Raw genomic sequence first — 20,238 nt, 5'->3', positions numbered from 1 at the left:
TTTCATCCTCACTCTGCTTCTCAGCAGGGGAAACTGAGGCCTGGAGAGGGGAGAGGGCTTGCCTGGGGTTGCACAACAAATATGTGAAATGCTGCCATCTGAACCCAGGGCCATTTGAGTCTGTATGTGTCTGCTGGGCCAGGTGGCCTGGGCCATAGGCCCTGGGAGGGCCTGCGGTGGGAAGCTGGGTGCTCAGGTCCCACATCCTTGCTCCGGGCACCCAGGCTCGGCTGGAGTCCGCTCTGTGGGTGCAGGCATGGCCTCCTGGATCAACGGATCCCAGACCAAGGCTTGCCCAGGGACCCCTGGATTTGGAGGACCCCTGAGTCTAACCTATTGCCCCTGGCTCACCCATCTCTGGGCATCTATGAGCCTCGGTTTCCTTGGAATAATAGGGTAGGATAATTCCTGCTTGGGAACAGCTGTGAGAAGTAAATGAAAAAGCAGAAGTGAAAGTGCATGGCGAGCTGGCCGTGTAGTGGTGGTGGTGCTGGGGGAGCTCTGTGGCATCGTGGCCGAGTGCACCCCGGGGGCTCCCCGCCCTGGAGGAGGACCCACCTCCCCACCCTGACCCTCCTGGAGGCCCTGGGCAGTCCGGGTATCCTCACTCCCAGGGGTTCCAAATTCTAGAAAATCTTGGCGCCATGGACTGCTCTGAGATGCGACTGAAGCCCCCTTCCAGCGGAGGCTGAAGAGCTAGCACCTCCTGGGCCAGGTGGGACCAGTGAGGATTCCTGGAGACGACACATCTCATGGCGTGGGGGCCAGAGCCTCCCTGATTCTCCTCTGTGTCCTTTTTGGTCCTTCCCTAAGCACTTTTTTTTTGAGACTGATTCTCACTCTGTTGCCCAGGCTGGAGTGCAATGGCGCTATCTCGGCTCACTGCAACCTGTGCCTCCCTGGTTCAAGCGATTCTCCTGCCTCAGCCTCCTGAGTAGCTAGGATTACAGGTGCACACCACCACGCCCAGCTAATTTTTTTTGTGTGTGAGACGGAGTCTTGCTTGTCACCCAGGCTCGAGTGCAGTGGCGCAATCTCAGTTCACCACAACCTCCGCCTCCTGGGTTCAAGTGATTCTTCTGCTTCAGCCTCCCGAATGGCTGGGATTACAGGTGTGCGCCACCACGCCTGGCTAATTTTTGTGTTTTTAGTAGATACAGGGTTTCATCATGTTGGTCAGGCTGGTCCAGGCATTTTTTGAGAGCAGGGAAAGAACAGGAGTGGCTGAAGGGCTTGAGAACAAGGAAGCAGTAATTTCTGGAATATAGATAGTCCCCATTTTAAATTATTTTATTTTATTTTTATTTTTTGAGACAAAGTCTTGTTCTGTAGCCCAGGCTGGAGTGCAGTGGCACGATCTTGGCTCACTGCAGCCTCGACCTTCTGGGCTCAAGTGATCCTCCCACTCCAGCCTCCCAAAGTGCTGGGCTGTGTTTGCTCCTTTAAAAAATGAGAACTATTGGTATTGGCCTGGATTGCCACCACAGCTAGCCAATAGTTCTCTCTCTTTTTTTTTTTTTTTTTTTGAGACAGAGTCTTGCTTTGTCGCCCCAGCTGGAGTGTAGTGGCGGGATCTCGGCTCACTGCAAGCTCTGCCTCCCAGGTTCACACCATTCTCCTGCCTCAGCCTCCGAGTAGCTGGGACTACAGGTGCCCACCACCACACCTGGCTAATTTTTTTTTTTTTTTGGGAACTTTTAGTAGAGACGGGGTTTCACCATGTTAGCCAGGATGATCTCGATCTCCTGACCTCGTGATCTGCCTGCCTCGGCCCCCCAAAGTGCTGGGATTACAGGCGTGAGCCACGGCGCCCGGCCAATAGTTCCCATTTTTTAAAGGAGCAAACAGAGAAAAGAGCCCCGGGGTATGGTTGTGCAGTGACTGGGGCCTTGTTGCACATCCATGCGTTGGCCTGAGGCTGCCCCAGCAGGGAGAAACCGGTGCCTGTCCACAAGTCCCAGCCCAGGGGCAACTCCATTCACTCGTTTTCCATTTGCGCCTTGCTCCTGCCCCTTGCTGGGGTACCAGGAAATCAGGAGCCCAGAGTGGGGGCCACCAACTGCCCGAACACAGCTCCACAGCTGACCTGGGCCTTACAGAATGGAGAGAATTTGCATGTAGGCAGAAGGCAAAGAAAGGCATTCTGCGCAGAGGGAACAGTTGAGGCAAATGAAGGAGGAAGGAAAACGCAGGGTGTGGACTGAGAACAGGAGCTTTCAACACCACTGGACCTCAGGAGTGGGAGAGCAGCTCGTGTGGAAAAAGCAAGACCCAGGACCTCCAAGGACCTCGCCTGTCAGGCTGAGGGGCAGGCAGTGTGTCCTGCAGCCAGTGGGAGCCATGGAGGAGATTTGAGCTTGGGAGTGACGGTGCCCATGATGGGGAAGGCTTAGCATTGGGGCAGGCTGTCATTGCGCCTTCCCCAGCCCACACAGACACTGTGCTTTTTCCCCAAGTGACCGAATCCAGAGGCAGATGCTCTGGACGGTAGAACGCCAGCCTCATCATGATCATGGGGAGGCAGGACTGCGAGAAACCCCAGCAGAGCAGGAGGCAGGCGAGGCAGGGATGAGGCAAGGAAGAGCACTGGCCTGGGAGGCAGACAGGGTGGCACCCCCGCTCTGCCTCTGACAGCCTTGGAGCTGCTGGGCAGGAACCCTGGCCTCCTGCGCTCATGTCTGTGTGCCTAAAGGGGATTGATGAATCCAGCTCTTCCTTCCAGGGGGATGGCTGGGCCCAGATGCAGGGGAGAGACTGTGTGTGCGTCACACTGATGCAAAGGGGCGTCGCTGTTGCTCTGAGTGAGGGTCCACAGGCTTCTTGAGGCCCTGTGTCCTGCCCTGTGAGATGGGGAGGGGACAGTTGGGAGACACTTCCATGAGGGAGAAGCGTGGCGAGTGTGGGGAAGGGGCTGTAGGGGGAGGCCCCTCGGGGACTGGGTGAAGGTCCTGGTTCGGGCTGTTCTCTCTCAACGTCACACATCTGTGGGCTCAGCATGACCTGTGGGAAAATCGGGCAGCTCAAGAAGGAAAACCCAGGAACCTAGAAAAGAGGGAAGGCACAGGCCTCGCTAGGGTTCTGGTCCCATTACTGGCTGGGCCGTGCCGTTTCCCCTCTTGGACCTCAGTTTGCTGAGGACTAAATGGTAATGGGGGCAAAGTGCTAGCCTCGGCACACGGCCCTTTCTTGCCAGTTGCCATTTTCCTCTGGGACTGGGAGGAGGGACCCTGAGGGCAGGAATCTCCTGTCCTGCAGGCTGGACCCAGGGGGACTTTGTAATGATGATGAATCCATCTCGATACCTGCTGGCTGCACACCTAGTGACTAATTGTCCTGTGGCAGTTGACTCATTTCTGAAGGAAAGAGCATGAGAGAAAACAGTGATGAGGGAGGTAGGTCCCAGATGACAGCCTCAGAGGGATGCCAGGGCTGGACGCATCCAGCCCCTGGCTGTTCCTCACACAATAGACGCCTGCAGTCTAGCAGTTCCGCTAATGCCCAGCTCACCTGCATCTCCACTGCCAGCCCCACCACCACCACCATCTCCCTCCCACAACTGTCACCTCCACCAGCTCCACCTGCGTCTCCACCTTCATCAGCACACACATCATCAGTACGTCCATCCCTACTTACCACCACCAGTGCCGCCCCTACCCCCGAGGGGTCCCTGTCCTGATATTGGACCCTGCCTCCATGACCACCTCACTCACTGCCCTTGTCTCCAGCGCTATCATGTCGCCCTTCAGGGTGTAGCTGTACCCACATCGCTGTCCCTGTCTCACTGAGGACTGTGGCTCAGCACTGCTGGGGATTCTGAGGACTGAGAACTTACTAATTCCCCTGAGCAGCGGGGCACATCTGTATTTGTCAGTCTGGCTGAGTGCAGCCGTGCCGTTCAGCATGTGGGCTGTCCCCAGCTGTGATCTCCGGGGTTCTTGGCAAGCCAGCATTTTCCACAGCAACTTCCCAAGGTTCCCCTGGCTAGAGTCACGTGGAAGGTAGCATCAGAAACAACCCCAGGGCTCCTCCACACACAGCCGTGACCCTGTCCATTTAGCTCTGACCTCTGCAAGCAGTCTCAGACCCTGGGGAACGTGGATGGTCACCAGGGAGGGAGGAAGCGGTTTCCATGGTGATTGCAGTGGGAGGAGCAGGCATAAGGTGAGGACAACCCCACGGAAGGAAGAAGGTTTGCACTCGCTGAGCGCCTATTGTGTGCCAGGCGCTGAGGTGGCACATTCTTATTCCCACTCATCCCCTGCTGCCCACCCTCATCACTTAGCGGGGTTATTATTCTCACAGGGGAGGGAACGCTTAGAGAAGGGCAGTGAACTGCCCAGCGAAGCTCTGCTGCTTCTTGACTCTGTAAACTCAAGCCAGCCTCTTCACCTCTCTGAGCTTTGTTTTCCCCATCTGTAAAGTGGGTAGAATGGTACCAATCTAGAAGGGTTTTTTGTTTTTGTTTTTGTTTTGGAGACGGTGTCTCGCTCTGTCTCCCCGGCTGGATGTGCAGTGGCACGATATCAGCTCACTGCAACCTCTACCTCCCGGGTTCACGCCATTCTCCTGCCTCAGCCTCCTGAGGATTACAGGCACATGCCACCACACCCCGCTAATTATTGCATTTTTAGTAGAGACGGGGTTTCACCATGTTGGCCAAGCTTGTCTTGAACTCCTGACCTCAAGTGATCTGCCCACCTTGGCCTCCCAAAGTGCTGGGATTACAGGCGTGAGCCACCACACCCGGCCTCGAAGGGATTTTGTGAGCATTACAGAGTGCCCGGCGCCAGTTGTGAGAGGCAGGAGGTGCTTCCTCCCCGCGTCTCTTGCTATTCATTGCCGTAATGTTTAATAGTTGCCGAACATCCCACCCGGGGCTTGTCCACATCTTTCTTCATCATTGCCTGTGTTTCATGTTACGGTCACTTCCAGCTTCCCATGATTATAAATAATCACTCACGGTGAACAACTTTCTGCAAAAAGAGCTTATTCTATGTTAGTTGGATGAGTAGGTCAACAGGGCAAACATTTTGAAGCTTTGGGGTCCACATCTGAACTGGGGTTTTCTCCTCTTGCTAGGGCCCTGGGGCCACAGGAGGGCTGCCTCCTTCTCCCTGCCTCAGGGAGAGGCGAGGGCCTTGGGCTTGGAGGGTGGCTGTGAATCCCACTCACTTTCAGCCGTGAGGGCCTCAGCAGAACACTCCCAGCAAGATCCCATTTGCTCATCTGCAAAATGAGTTGCTGTGAAGATGAAATTCTATGAATCCCAAATATTCTACCTCCAAACTACAGCCCAGCTCTTGCCTCTTCTCTCCAGCCCTGCTGCCCCCAGTTCAGCCAGGCGACACGCAGCAGCCAGCAAGGTCTTAAGAGGAAATTAGTCCCTGCCACTCCCCTGCTTAAAACTCTGAAATGGGCCAGGTGCGGTGGGTGGCTCACGCCTGTAATCCCGGCACTTTGGGAAGCCGAGGTGGGTGGATCACCTGAGGTAGGTGGTCAGGAGTTCGAGACCAGCCTGGCCAACATGGCAAAACCCCGTCTCTACTAAAAATACAGAAATTAGCTAGGTTGGCCGGGCGCGGTGGCTCACGCCTGCAATCCCAGCACTTTGGGAGGCCGAGGCAGGCGGATCACGAGGTCAGGAGATCGAGACCATCCTGGCTAACACGGTGAAAACCCGTCTCCACTAAAAATACAAAAATTAGCCGGGTGTGGTGGCAGGCGCCTGTAGTCCCAGCTACTCCGGAGGCTGAGGCAGGAGAATGGGGTGAATCTGGGAGGCGGAGCTTGCAGTGAGCCGAGATCACGCCACTGCACTCCAGCCTGGGTGACAGAGTGACACTCCGTCTCAAAAAAAAAAAAAAAAAAATTAGCTAGGTGTGGTGGCTCACGCCTGTAATCTCAGCTATTTGGGAGGCTGAGGCAGCAGATTCGGTTGAACCTGGGAGGCAGAGGTTGCAGGGAGCCGAGATTGCCCCACTGAACTCCAGCCTGGGAGACAGAGCGAGACTCTGTCTCAAAACAAACAAAAAAAACCCTCTGAAATGACCTCCTGTTTTTTGTTTTTCTTAGAATAAAATGAAACATCCTTCCTGTATCTCATAGGGTGGAGCATGCTCTGGCCCTGCCAAATTTCTGAACCTGCCTCCCTCCCATCATTCCCCACCTCTCTCCCTGCAACCCAGCCACAGGGACCTTCTTTGAACTCCTGGAATACACCTGTTTCTTCCCTGGCCCAGGCCATCTCTCATATTGTTTGTGCTACTTGGGACTCCCCCATAACAGTGCTCACCTTACAGCAATATGGGCATTTAATATTTTTTTTTTTTTTTGAGGCAGAGTCTCGCTCTGTCGCCCAGGCTGGAGTGCAGTGGCGCAATCTCGGCTCACTGCAAGCTCCGCATCCCAGGTTCACGCTATTCTCCTGCCTCAGCCTCTCCGAGTAGCTGGGACTACAGGCGCCCGCCACCACGCCCGGCTAATTTTTTTGTATTTTTAGTAGAGACGGGGTTTCACCGTGGTCTCGATCTCCTGACCTCGTGATCCGCCCGCCTCGGCCTCCCAAAGTGCTGGGATTACAAGCGTGAGCCACCGCGCCCGGCCAGGGCATTTAATTTTTAAAAATATCAAATAGGCCAGTCACGGTGGCTCACACCTGTAATCTCATCACTTTAGGAGGCTGAGATGGGAGGATCGCTTGAGCCCAGGAGTTTGAGGCTGCAGTGAGCCAGGATAGCGCCATTGCACTCCAGAATGGGTGACAGAGCAAGACCTTGTCTCACAAAACACCTAAACAGGCCGGGCGCAGTGGCTCACGTCTGTAATCCCAGCACTTCGGGAGGCCAAGGCAGGCGGATCACAATGTCAGGAGATGGAGACCATCCTGGCTAACATGGTGAAACCCCTTCTCTACTAAAAATACAAAAAATTAGCTGGGCATGGTGGTGGGCGCCTGTAGTCCCAGCTACTCGGGAGGCTGAGGCAGGAGAATGGCGTGAACCCGGGAGGCGGAGCTTGCAGTGAGCCGAGATGGCGCCACTTGCACTCCAGCCTGGGCGACAAAGTGACACTCTGTCTCAAAACAAAACAAAAGAAAAAAAAAAAAAACACCTAAACAGGCTGGTCCAAGTGCAGTGGTGTTTACAACTAATTTATCACAACCAGTTACAGATTGCTTTATTCCTTCTCCTCTCAAACTGCTTCACTTGACTAGCCTTAAAACAAACAAACAAAAATACAGAAGAATACTACAAGGTTTATAACAAAAGCTGGCTTTTTCCTGACCCACACCCCACATCCCCAATATCCACTCTCTAGAAGCAACTGCTTTCACCTCCTTAGGCCCCCTCCCCTCCCTTCCCCCCTCCCCTGTCCTCCCCTCCCTCCCCTCCCTCTCCTCCCTTTCCCCCTCCCTCCCTCCGTCCCTTCCTTCCTTCCTTCTTTCTTTCTTTTTTTTTTTTGAGACAGAATCTTGCTCTGTCGCCCAGGCTGGAGTGCAGTGGCACGATCTCGGCTCACTGCAAGCTCTGCCTCCCGGGTTCACGCCATTCTCCTGCCTCAGCCTCCCAAGTAGCTGGGACTACAGGCACCCGCCACCACACCTGGCTAATTTTTTGTATTTTTAGTAGAGACGAGGTTTCACCGTGTTAGCCAGGATGGTCTCGATCTCCTGACCTTGTGATCCGCCCACCTCAGCCTCCCAAAGTGCTGGGATTACAGGCGTGAGCCACCGTGCCCAGTTGGTTGCTTAGTTTTCTACGTGGTATCACAAGTTCATCCCTTCACCCTAGCCAGAGGTGTAAATCTCCTCGAAATGTTCACGCCGTCAGCTCTATTTCCATGTATGTAGACAGCCCTTGAGAGCTCGCTGAACCCTTCTTCCCATCGGGACCCGCTGTGGTCTCAGCGCCCCTTTCCCTCTCTTCTGTGTTGGGCTGTCTGTTTCCTTCATCTTGGCTTACTCCCTTCATAGAATGGATTATGTTCTCCAGTGGCTTCCCAAGAAAAGATGCAGAAAAGGTAACATTTTTCACTTTGCATGTCTAAAAATGTTTTTATTTTGCCCTCATATGTGACTGATAATTTTGGTGGGTATAGAATTCTAGGTTGGAAATTATTTGTCTTCAGTATTTTGCAGGCATAGTGTTCTGGTTATTTACTGCTGCTTGACAGAATGCCCCAAAACTTAGTGGCTTAAACAACAATTTATTATTATATTTCCTGATTCTATAGGATGAGAGTTTGGATAGGGCATAGCAGGAATTGCTCAACCCTGTTCCATGGTGTCTGGGGCCTCAGCTGGGATTATGTGAAAGATTAGGGGTTGGACAGTGGGGACTGGCTGGACATCTTGCTCTCCCTCAATGCACAGGCCTCTTAACATGGTTAGCTTGGGCTTCCTTATAACATGGTGGCCTCAGGGTAGTTGAATTTCTAACAAAGTATCTCCAGGTTCCGAGAGCAAAGTGGCCCAAGAGGCCCAGGTGTAAGCTGCAAAGCTTCTGAATGCTGCATTTCTGCTGCATTCTGTTGATCAAGTAAGTCACTAAGGCCAGCTCAGATTCAAGAGGAGGGAATTAGAAGGAATGTCAAATAATTTGTGACACCGTTAATCTCCCACACATAGCTCCATTAACTCCAGGATTGTTACCAAAAAGCCCCATAACCTTCTGATTCTGGGTCCTTTGTATGTCACTTGTTTTTCTCTGCAGAAGATTTCAGGGTCTTGTCTTTATCCCTAGTACTCTGAAAATGCTTTGGCTTGGGTTTTCTTTTCCTTCCTTTCTAAAATTTGTTCTGGAAATTCTTTCAGTCTGGAAATGTGTTATTCGCTTATACAAAATCTATTGTTTGTACTCATTTGATAGTTTCCTTTCCCTGTTTTCCTTCTCTGTTTCTGTTTCTGGGACTTCTATTAATCAGACATTGGACCTCCTGGATTAATCTTCTAATTTCTTATTTTTCTCTCCTAGTTTCCATTTCTCAACTTTATATTCTGATTCCTCCATTACATTTTTAATTCCTGCATTATATTTTTTTAATCTATAACAGTGGCTGTCAATTAGGGGTGATCTTACCACTGCTCTCCCTCCCCCATCAAGAGACATCTGGCCCCTCCCCCATCAGGAGACACCTGGCAATGTCTGGAGGCATTTTTGGCTGTTGCAACTTGGGGGTTGCTACTGGCATCTAGTGGGTAGAGGACAGAGGTGTTTAACAGCGAGGAAATATCGGCTTGGTATGTGAGAATTAGATAAAGGCTGGTTGAGGCGTGGCTTTGGATTGGTTGGTTTGCATAGGAGAGGCAGGTCTGACGGCAAGGTGTTTGCTGTCTCTGGGAATTAGCCAGCCCTGGAAGGGAAGCCTCTCCCTAACCAGCAAGGCCCTAAAGATGTCAAAGCATCATAAAACACAGGCAATAAAAACAAATGGCTGGGCACAGTGGCTTACGCCTGTAATCCCAGCAATTTGGGAGACCGAGGTGGGTGGATTGCCTGAGGTCAGGAGTTCGAGACCAGCCTGGCCAACATGGTGAAACCCTGTCTCTACTAAAAATACAAAAATTAGCCAGGCATGGTGGCACACACCTGTAATCCCAGTTACTCGGGAGGCTGAGGCAGGAGAATCACTTGAACCCAGGGGGTGGAGGTTGCAGTGAGCCAAGATCACACTACTGCACTCCAGCCTGGGCGACAAGAGTAAAACTCTGTCTCAATAAATAAATTTAAAAAAAAAGATGCCGAAAAAGAATGATTAATACACCAGATTCAAGGGGAGCAGACGTAGTCCTCGTCTCTTGCAGGGAGGAGTGTCAAAAGATCTGTGGTCCCGTTTGTCTGCCATGCCACTTAAAGCGGTTCCCTTCTTTCACTCTCATAACGCCCGCATTCCCCTCCTCCACAGCAGGGATGCAGTGCGCTATTAGGTGGTACTTTGTTTACTCGTCTGCAGTCTGTCTCTTTCAGAACCTTCACTGTTTTGCTCACCATTGCCTTCCCATTGCTGGGAGCAGGGTCTGACAGATAGCGGCTTATGGATACCCAATAACTATTTACTGAGGGAATGAATGAGTGAATCAGGGTACTTGGCACATAGTAGGTGCTCAGGAAACACCAGCGGCTATTTAAGATTGTCAGCCTTCCTAATGTCCCATGTTTCCCCAGCAGGTCTGTGGGGAGCATGGCGAGATGACTCTGAGTTAAAAGAGGGAATGCTGTGCTGGGGCTTCAGGGCGGGGTGCTAACCATGCCCGGGAAGCATGCAGCCAGATCAGAAACAGCATCTCTGACTGTCTAGGGCACACTGAGGGAGGAGGGCCTGCAGCTAGCCAGTGCTGGTCAGGGCAGAGTTCCCCAGAAGAGAGGAACCAGGAATGGGAACTCCAACAATGAGAAGGGCAAGAGACAGACCGTCCTTTTCCTGCAATAATAACTTCTCACATTTATTATGTACTTACTGGGAGCTAGGCACTGTTTAAGCCTCAACACAAACCCCTGGTGTAGGTGCTGTTATTATTCCCATTTTACAGATGAGGAAGCTGAGGCCCAGAGAGAGTATGTTACTTGCCCAAGGTTACGCTGGATTTGGACCCAGGCTCTCAGGTCCACTTACCACATTACACTCTGCTCTGTCTCATGGGTGTTCTGGATAAGCCACCTGGGGTTGCAGTGACTCACTGGTTCATCCATTCATTCCTTTCAGAGATACTCACTGAGCCTACACTGGGCTCAGCCCTGTGCTTGGTCCTGGGGTCACAGAGGTGCATCAGACGCGGACCTTGCCCTCACATCTCTTCTGGCCTGGTGGGAGAGGCTCATTTGCAAAGAGATAACAGACACCAAGAGCTACGGAGGTTACTCTAGGGTGTATGCAGCATCCTGTGAGGTCACGACGGATGGGCGGAGGAGGCAGTTCCTCTTGTGGGAGCATTGAGGGGTGTCTGGACAGAAGGGGACCCTGGAGTTGGTTTTTTATTTTATTTTATTTTATTTTTTGTGATGGAGTCTCGCTGTCACCCAGGCTGGAGGCATGGCATGATCTCGGCTCACTGCAACCTCTGCCTCCTGGGTTCGAGCGATTCTCCTGCCTCAGTCTCCTGAGTAGCTGGGACTACAGGTGTGTGCCACTTTGCCTGGCTAATTTTTGTATTTTTAGTAGAGATGGGCTTTCACCATGTTGGCCAGGGTGCTCTCAAACTCCTGACATCAAGTGATCCACCCGCCTCGGCCTCCCAAAGTGCTGGGATTACAGGCATGAGCCACCGCGCCCAGCCTTGGAGCTGGCTTTTAAAAATGAAGAGAGCGCATCAGGCAGCAAGGTGGGGAAGAGCATTCCAAAAAGAGGGACGGGCAGTAGTGAGGGCAGGCAGAGGGAGTCTGTGGGCGCGCGGGAGATGAGGGGTGGGCTGAGATGCAGGGAGTGTTCGAGGTGAAGCTGGAGAGGTCGAGGGTAGTCTTTGGGAAGCCCTTTTATGGAGTCTGGACTCTAGCAATGGGGAGCCATCGAAGGCTTTTGAGTGAGGGCGGAAAAGATTAGATTATGTGCAGAAGGATTAGTTTGGTTGAGTGGGATGGATTAGAGAGGCTGGAGGAAGAGAGGCCTTGAGGAGGCCGAGGACAGTGTCCCCAGGGAGGGCAGCCAGTATGGGATGGAGAGATGCAGGCTGATTAGAGAGAAACAGAGGAGGCCGCACAGATTGGATGTGGGCGTTCAGGAGAAGGAGGTGTCAGAATGGCGTGGGCAGGTGGGTGGCTCCCCGATTCTGGAACTCGGGAGGAGGGGTGGGCGGTGTGAGGGAGAGTTCTGGTGTTTGATGCTGTTTCACCATCAGGGCTCGGCTCTGGAAGCCATCCTCTTCCCCCACTCCTCCCCAGGGCTGCCTGCCCACTTCAGATGCTCTGGGGCAGGAGGGAAAGGGACATGAAGAGGTGCCCAGGACCAGGTGGGGGTGCTTGGTAGTGTTAACTTTTAAAAAAAACACAAAATATAAATCTAGAAAAAGAGAGGGGACCATGTGCAGGTGGCCGTCCCTCCGGCCGAGACCAGAGACAGACACTTCCAAATGGGGTTTGGGCAGGAGCTTGGTGCTGGACAGGGAGGCTACACATACATATTTAACAGGTTACAGGAGGAGCTATGCATATTCATGAAGGAGCTCCTGACACATGCATATTGAACACACGTGCATGTAACATATGATCCATGCTCACTTGGGGTGGCAACTTAACATTTAAATGTATTACAATTACGCCCTGTACATCAAAAGGTCTTTTTGTGACCCGGAAGGTGCATGAGTAAGCAATCTCTGTGTGAGCTGGAGCCAGTCCGTGGTCGGTGGGCTCTTATCAGGAGAAAGTTACTGAAATCAGTCTCTTGTCGGGTCAAGGCTGTGGCTATGGGCTGGGTGCAGTGGCTCACACCTGTAATCCCAGCACTTTGGGAGGCTGAGGCAGGCAGATCACTTGAGGTCAGGAGTTCAAGACCAGCCTGGCCAACACAGTGAAACCTCGTCTCCACTAAAAATACAAAAATTAGCCCAGTGTGGTGGTGGGTGCCTGTAATCCCAGCTACTCGGGAGGCTGAGGCAGGAGAATCACTTGAACCAGGGAGGCAGAGGTTGCAGTGAGCCAAGATGGCGCCACTGCACTCCAGCCTGGGTGACAGAGTAAGACTCTATCTCAAAACCAAACAAACAAAAAAAGCTGCGGTTATGGCTGGTGGAACAGGGGCTCAGTTCGTCAGCATCTGTGAACTGGATGAGCTGTAATTGCTTTAATTTGGCTTTTCTCGAGGCCAGTGCTTATTTAGCTGCTAGAGAAAAAGAAAAAAAAAAATCCTCGTGGCAGTTAGAACAGTTTCTTCTTTAGGGCTGCCTGACTTCACCCCGGCCTGGCATGGCCTCAGGTCCTGTTTATAATTTGGCATCTTAGTGCCACGGAATGTCTATTCTTTCAGTCCTGCGATCTCTATTTTAACATTAACGCTGGTCAGTTACTGTGTGTGGCCTGTAAAAGAGAAGGGTATAATGAGGCGTGATTGACCTCCCATCCCGCCATGGCTGGAAACTAAGTTTTGAAAATTTTTCTGGGGTCTCCTGGGCCACAAGCGGGGCCGTTTAGTCCGTGGGAGGCATAGGATTTTATTTTTAGTTTACAGTAGCAAATGTGTTCCTTTGTTTGCTTTCAAGCTTGCTTAATTCATTTTTGGAAAAGTTAACATATTCAGTTAGCACAAAACAGTATACAGTAAAAAACTGGGCACAGTGGCACACGTCTGTAATCCCAGCTACTCAGGAGCTCAAGCCCAGAAGTTCAAGGCCAGCCTGGGCAACATAGTGAGACACTGTCTCAAAAGAAAAAAGTATACAGTAAAAAGCCCTGTCTTACAGAAAGATTATAGAGTAGCATAGCGAACATAGAGCATACAGACAACTTTCTAGACAGACAGCAAGAAACAAAACATGTGGGGGCCCATCCTGCTCTCCTGCTTTCTGTGGAGTGACACATCAGTTGTCTTTGGGGTTTTTTTTTTTTTTTTTGAGACGGAGTCTCACTCTGTCTCCCAGGCTGGAATGCGATGGTGTGATCTCATCTCACTGCAACCTCTGCCTCCTGGATTCAAGCAATTCTCCTGCCTCAGCCTCCTGAGTAGCTGGGATTACAGGCACCCACCACCATGCCCGGCTAACGTTTTTTGTATTTTGTTAGAGATGGGGTTTCACCACGTTGGTCGGGCTGGTCTCGAACTCCTGACCTCAGGTGATCCGCCTGCCTCGGCCTCCCAAAGTGCTGGGATTACAGGCGTGAGCCACCACGCCCGGCCTCATCTTTGGGCATTGAAAGGGCCTTGACATTTCAGGTGACAGTGAATCAAAGTCCCCCTTTTCTCCTTTTCCCTAACAAGGGACGGCTTGCAACATAAGAAGATCAAAAAGACTGGCCCAGCAGGGTTTTCTAAGGGTCTCTGTCAATCAACAAGAGGATCCCAGAGTGTGCAGCCCTCCCTAGACCCATCTGACTGGGGAACCCTTCTGCTGTGACGCATCTCAGAGGGCCAAGGTTCCATGGAGCACAGTTTGGGAAAGGCTGCAAAGACAGCCATTAGATGTATCAGCACGTGAACAAAGGCCCCTGCCCACCCATAGTCTCTGGATGGTCCTGGACAAATTATGGTCCCTCTCCAGGGCCTTGATTTTGAAGGATGCTATTAGTTTGAACACTTCTCACAGGCAAATATAGATAGTGCAGTGATTGAGAGAATGACCTCTGGACTCCAAAAGACCTGTGTTCTAAGCGTGGTCTCGTCATTGACTCCCTGTGGCCTCAGGCAAGCCCCTTCGTGTCTTGGTGCCTTAGCAGCCACCTCACAGTTGTGGGAATAACACAATTGCGCGTCTAGTGCCTTGGAGCAGCTCCTGGTGCGTGGTGGCTCCTAGTGCATGGTGGCTCCTGGTGCATGGTGGCTCCTGGATTCAGGTTCAGCCATCGTGCTCACCCCTACCCCACCTGGCCTCCCCTTTGGTTCCCCCGACCCTGAGCATCTGGAAAATGGACAGAGGGTGATAAAGGCCCTGGGGGAGAACTACTAAGCAGCAGTGTTGTGTGGGCTCGGATCAGACCCAGGCAGATGGGAATCTGTCAAAAGGAGGGAGGCCTGAGTCCAGGAGCCATTCCCCGACCTCTTCCCTTAGGTCCCTGTGGATGTGATGGCCCAGCTATGGCTGTCCTGCTTCCTCCTTCCTGCCCTCGTGGTGTCTGGTAGGTGTCTCCCCTCCCCGACCACGCAGCCCTAACCTAGAGACCCTTGGCAGGACCCTCTGGAAAGGAGGGGGATCCCTCATCAGCAAACACCAGCTCCTGTGGGCCGGCCCTGTGCTTGGCTAAGCTGGGGAGGCCTGGGAAGGAATCCAGGCCTGGATGGGTGGCCTGGGTGTCCATAAGGACTAGTGTGTGCTCCCAGGGGAGCAGGTAGGGACCGGGTTTTGCACAGGTGTCCCGATGTTCCAGCACTCTGTGTCCCTACAGTGGCAGCCAACGTGGCCCCGAAGTTCCTGGCCAACATGACGTCAGTCATCCTGCCTGAGGACCTGCCTGTGGGTGAGTCCTGGCCCCTGTGTCTGCCCCATGTCAGGTCCTGACCCACAAGAAAGTCCTGGGGCACCCTCTTGAGCCCCCACCATCCCGGCAACTCCATGGCTTATTGTGGGACAAAGAGGGACTGAAGGGAATGCCTTTGATTACAGAAGTTTGTTTTCTTCTCTTCAGCTTCTGGGTCAAGAGCAGTGTCCTCAAAGGTGTGAGACGCACCTCCAGGGGCCCTCACACCAGCGCCAAATCATCCAGCCTCCCCCATTGCCCATGGCTTTCAGTCTCTGACTGGAGGATCCCCTTGGGCCACGCTTCCTCCTCCTTCCTCACACTTGCTAATCTCTCCCACCCCTACCCTGGCTTGCTTTCTTTTTTTTTTTTTTAAAGGGAGAGCAGGTGTCAGGCTCAGACCCTTTCACAGAAGCTAGTGACTCACTTTGCTTTGTTTTTATTTGTAAAGTTACTTTCTATCTACGGCAGGTGAGATGGGTTTTGAGATGTAAAGTTTGCTTTTAAAGTAAATGTCTTTACGTGAGATGGAAAGTCAATTTAAGGAACCAGCACCAGGAACAGAACACAGACACAGCAATGGTCACGGCAAAAGTCACAGCAAAGGTCATGGCAGCGGCGCAGGAACGAATGAAGTTTGGGAAACATTATTTTGGAAGGAGCCAGGGGGCCTAGATACCACATTTCCAGAAGGCAGGATATAGATCAGGGAAGTAGAAACCATAGGTGGCCGGGTTGGTTGGGACCCCAAATAACAGAGATGCAAACAAGACAGAGGTGAATTACCGCCCGTCGTGGCCGCCCAGGAGCCCGGAGCTGTGGGGGTGCGTCCCATCAGGCTGCCCTCCCTGCAGGGCTTGGGGGGGCGGGGGTCAGGCAGCCTTCTTCCCGCTCAGTGTCCCGTCTTCCCTAAGGCACAGGTCCCACCCACATGGGGCAGGATGGCTCAGACGAGAAACCATTCCAGCCACAGAAGGAGGAAGGGGACAAGAGGGCTTCTTCCTTTCTGGATTTTACACACATTGCTACTGCTTTTGTCTCTTTGGCCAAAACTAAGCTGCAGACCCACGCCTAGCTGCAAGGGAACCTGGCAAATGTGGCCTTCATTCTGGTTGGCCGTGTGCCCAGCTCAAAATCTGGGGCTCCATTGTTCTCAGAAAAGAGGGACAAGTGGATACTGGGGGGAAAGCCACAGCCTTTGTTGCAGTGCAAAATGGAATCCAGGAATATTGAAAGCTGCCAGATGAAACAAGAGACACCAAGGGGTATTGACAAATATGAAACCTGTGCAAGCAATCCCCTGATCAAGAGAAAGTATTTCCATCACCCCAGAAAGTTCCCTGTGTCCAGTGTCCAGTTCTAGTCCATCTCTGCTCCCTATAGGCAACTGCTGTTCTCGTGTCTATCCCATGGAGGCTGGAGAGGGAGGAGTGTACAGGCTTTTTTTTTTTTTTTTTTTCCTGAGGCAGGGTCTGGCTCTGTCCCCCAGGCTGGAGTGTAGTGGTGCAGTCACGCTCACTGCAGCCTCGACCTCCTGGGCTCAGGCCATCCTCCCACCTCAGCCTCCCAGGTAGCTGGGACTACAGGCATGCGCCACCATGCCTAGCTGATATTTTATTTTTTAAAGTAGAGACAGAGTTTTGCTACATTGCTGAGGCTGGTCTCAAATTGCTGGGCTCAAGCAATTCTCCCACCTCGGCTTCCCAAAGTGCTGGGATTACAGGCATGAGCCAATGTTCACCACTACACCTGGCTAATTTTTTATTTTTATATTTATTTATTTTTGAGATGGAGTCTCGCTCTGTCACCCAGGCTGGAGTGCAGTGGCGTGATCTCAGCTCACTGCAACCTCCACCTCCTGGGTTTAAGCAATTCTCCTGCCTCAGCCTCCCGAGTAGCTGGGATTATAGGCATGTGCCACCATGCCTGGCTAATTTTTTGTATTTTTAGTAGAGACAGGGTTTCACCATGTTGGCCAGGCTGGTCTCGAGCTCCTGATATCAAGTGATCTGCCCACCTCCACCTCTCAAAGTGCTGGGATTACAGGCATGAGCCACCTCGCGTGGCCTAATTTTTAAAATTTTTTGTATAGATGGGGGTCTCGCTATGTTGCCTAGGCAGCTCTCAAATTCCTAGGCTCAAGCAATCCCCCATCTCAGCCTCCCGGAGTGCTGGGATTACAGATGTAAGCCACCACACCTGGCCTTCTGCTTTTAAAAGAAATTCAACTTTCTTGTGGGCCACGAAAGTATCAGGGGACGTAGGCTCCCATGCCGGGGCGGAAGCCCTCAGAGCCCTGTGGCGGAGCTCCAGGGAAACGCATCTTCGTGAAAAGAAGAAAGTCCTTGCTAATGAACAGCGGGGCCAGTGGAGGTGGCGGAGCAGAGGCTGGGTGGGTAAAGGAGGTGGGGGTCAGGGATAGGGTGGGTTTGATGAATCTGTAGAAAGTTCCTTTCAGGCTAGGGAGTGGACGACCAGCCTGCTGCTGGGCCCAGGCATGCAGCACAAGAGTTAGGGCTCTCAGGAGGCCAGCAGCAGGCTGGACACAGCTTTGGCTCACTTGAGCAGAAAGGGGGTGTCCTGGAAGCCTCTCCAAAGCTCTAGGCTGCACCCAGATGCTGCAGCTGGAAAGGTTCACGCCAGCCACGTCTAGTCTTGTGTCACGGAAACTCGGTATTCTGGAGAGGGCAGGGCCACAGGCTTGGCAAGGGGAGGGGCAGACACCTGGGTACAGCCCCCTACTGCCCGCACTGTGTCCAGTGCCCTTCGAGTCACAAGGGAAGTCAGGATGCTGCTGACTTGGCTGATGGCTAGGGAGGTCCCAGATGGCAAGTCGAGCCTGTGTACAGAGCAGCCAGGCGCCCAGCCCAGCCTCACAGCCAGCTTGGCCAGACCAGCACTGAAAGGGTGGCTGTGGACCCTGGGTGGCCACCCTTTCAGTGCTTTCACCTGGGGTGTCCCATCCCCAGGTGCCCAGGCCTTCTGGTTGGTAGCTGAAGACCAGGACAATGACCCTCTGACCTATGGGATGAGCGGCTCCAATGCCTACTTTTTCACTGTCACTCCGAAAACTGGGGAAGTGAAGCTGGCCAGCGCTCTGGACTACGAGGTAAACAGCATCCAGCTGGAGAGGGCGTGGGACGCGGAGGGGGTGCTGGGAGGGCCCCGGGAGCCCAGGTCCTGGTGGCGGCACCCCCTGTGCTCCCACCCAGCAGGGGCTCACCACCGGCCCCTTCTCTCTGGCTGCTGCAGACACTCTACACATTCAAAGTCACCATCTCCGTGAGCGACCCCTATGTCCAGGTGAGTTTGGAGGTGCAGGGGGTAGACAGAGATTGCGAAAGTCCCTTCCTGACTGCGTCCCCACCTCTGGCAAGCGGACAGTGCCCCAGTTAACAGTGAATTTAATGTTTATTTATATCGAGATTATACTAGTCCATTTCTTTGTCATACGATATTACCAAGATTTTAGTATTTTTAAAAATTTATTTAAATTATATAAATATATTATTTATATCATATGAAGGCTTTTTAACTTACATATAAAGTTATTGGTTATATTTTAAATATAAATTAAATGTATTCTTAATGTGTATAAATATTGATTAGAAAAGTGCCAAATACCTCCCCACCCCAGGGCTCCAGAGGCAAAACAATCACTCTCAACTGCTTTGGCTGAATATGTTGCAACTACACTCTTATTTCCCACTTTGGGAGGCCGAGGTGGGCAGATCACCTGAGGTCAGGGGTTCAAGACCACCCTGGCCAACATGGTAAAACCCCATCTTTACTAAATACAGAAAACTAACTGGGTGTGGTGGTGCATGTCTGTAATCCCAGCTACTCAGGAGGCTGAGGCAGGAGAATTGCTTGAACCTGGGAGGCAGAGGTTGCATTGAGATGAGATCACACCATTGCACTCCAGCCTGGGTAACAAGAGTGAAACTCTGTCTATAAAAATAAAAAATAAAAAAAAATAAACTAATGATGCCTGCAACTTACTTTCAAATGGTTCAGAAAATAACATATAGAGAGAACCTGGTCTCTACAAAAAAAGAAAAAAAAAAGCCCCCAAAAACATATGGAGAGAAAGAGAGACCAAACAGTAGGTTGATCTGGATGAAGGACACCAGCTCTTTGTACAATACTTGCAACTTTTCTGGTGTTTTAAATCCTATTTTCTGGGGTCCCCTGGGCTTTCTCACTTGCAGGTGCAGAAGGAGATGCTGGTGATTGTGGAAGACAGAAATGACAACGCACCCGTTTTCCAGAACACCGCATTCTCCACCAGCATCAATGAGGTGACACCGGCCTTAATGTGGTTGTGGGGCAGGAGGCATCCCAAAGCGCTTCTCAGAGTAGGAAGAGACAGTCAGTGGGGCGTTCAGGGTTGGAAAACCTCTCCTAGCAGGGGCAGCTTCAAGAACCAAAGCCAGGGGGATGTAACCCCACAAACAATGGTTACAGCAATATTTTGCAATCAATCAGGTTAGGAATTCTTTCAGTGATGAAAGCAAAAAAAAAAAAAAAAGGGAGTTGACTTTTTTCGTGTAGACAGAGTCTCGCTCTGTCGCCCAGGCTGGAGTGCAGTGGCGCAATCTCAGCTCACTGCAAGCTCCGCCTCCTGGGTTCACGCCATTCTCCTGTCTCAGCCTCCCAAGTAGCTGGGACTACAGGCACCCACCACTACGCCCGGCTAATTTTTTGTATTTTTAGTAGAGACGGGTTTCACCGTGTTAGCCAGGATGGTCGCGATCTCCTGACCTCGTGATCCGCCCACCTTGGCCTCCCAAAGTGCTGGGATTACAGGCATGAGCCACTGCGCCCAGCCTCGTGTATCTAAAAAATTTAGAGGTACCTCAGACTTCAGGCATGGCTAGATCCAGGTACTCAAATCATATCTTGATTTGATTTAAGCCAAATCATATAATGAAATTTGATTTGAAATCATATCTTCAGGCATGGCTGGATCCAGGTACTCAAATCACATCAAGATAGGATTTGAGTTTCTCTCCTCCTCTCAGCTCTGCTTCTCTTATTGCCTCCATCCTGGGGGGCGAGAGGCAAGTCTCTCATGTGGTGATAAAAGTACAGGCTCGCCGGGCATGGTGGCTCACCCCTGTAATCCCAGCACTTTGGGAGG

At 52.0% G+C, this 20,238-nt stretch overlaps 1 protein-coding gene across 1 annotated transcript in view; it reads left to right on the top strand.

Annotated features, from left to right (window-relative positions):
* Positions 1–20,238, top strand: part of CDHR2 (cadherin related family member 2) — a 53,999-nt gene that overhangs the window by 8,547 nt on the left and 25,214 nt on the right. Inside the window, exons 2-6 of the mRNA XM_030808549.1 lie at positions 14,690–14,756; positions 15,024–15,095; positions 18,065–18,204; positions 18,348–18,398; positions 19,307–19,396. Of these exons, the coding sequence (XP_030664409.1) occupies positions 14,705–14,756; positions 15,024–15,095; positions 18,065–18,204; positions 18,348–18,398; positions 19,307–19,396 (405 nt within the window). The 5' untranslated portion in view covers positions 14,690–14,704. The remainder of the gene's footprint in view (positions 1–14,689; positions 14,757–15,023; positions 15,096–18,064; positions 18,205–18,347; positions 18,399–19,306; positions 19,397–20,238) is intronic.

This window comes from Nomascus leucogenys, unplaced genomic scaffold (assembly GCF_006542625.1).
Source record: "Nomascus leucogenys isolate Asia unplaced genomic scaffold, Asia_NLE_v1 Super-Scaffold_3019, whole genome shotgun sequence".
NCBI lineage: Eukaryota > Metazoa > Chordata > Mammalia > Primates > Hylobatidae > Nomascus > Nomascus leucogenys.
Note: the sequence above shows the minus strand (reverse complement) of the source record. Positions and strands in the feature narration are given on the sequence as shown.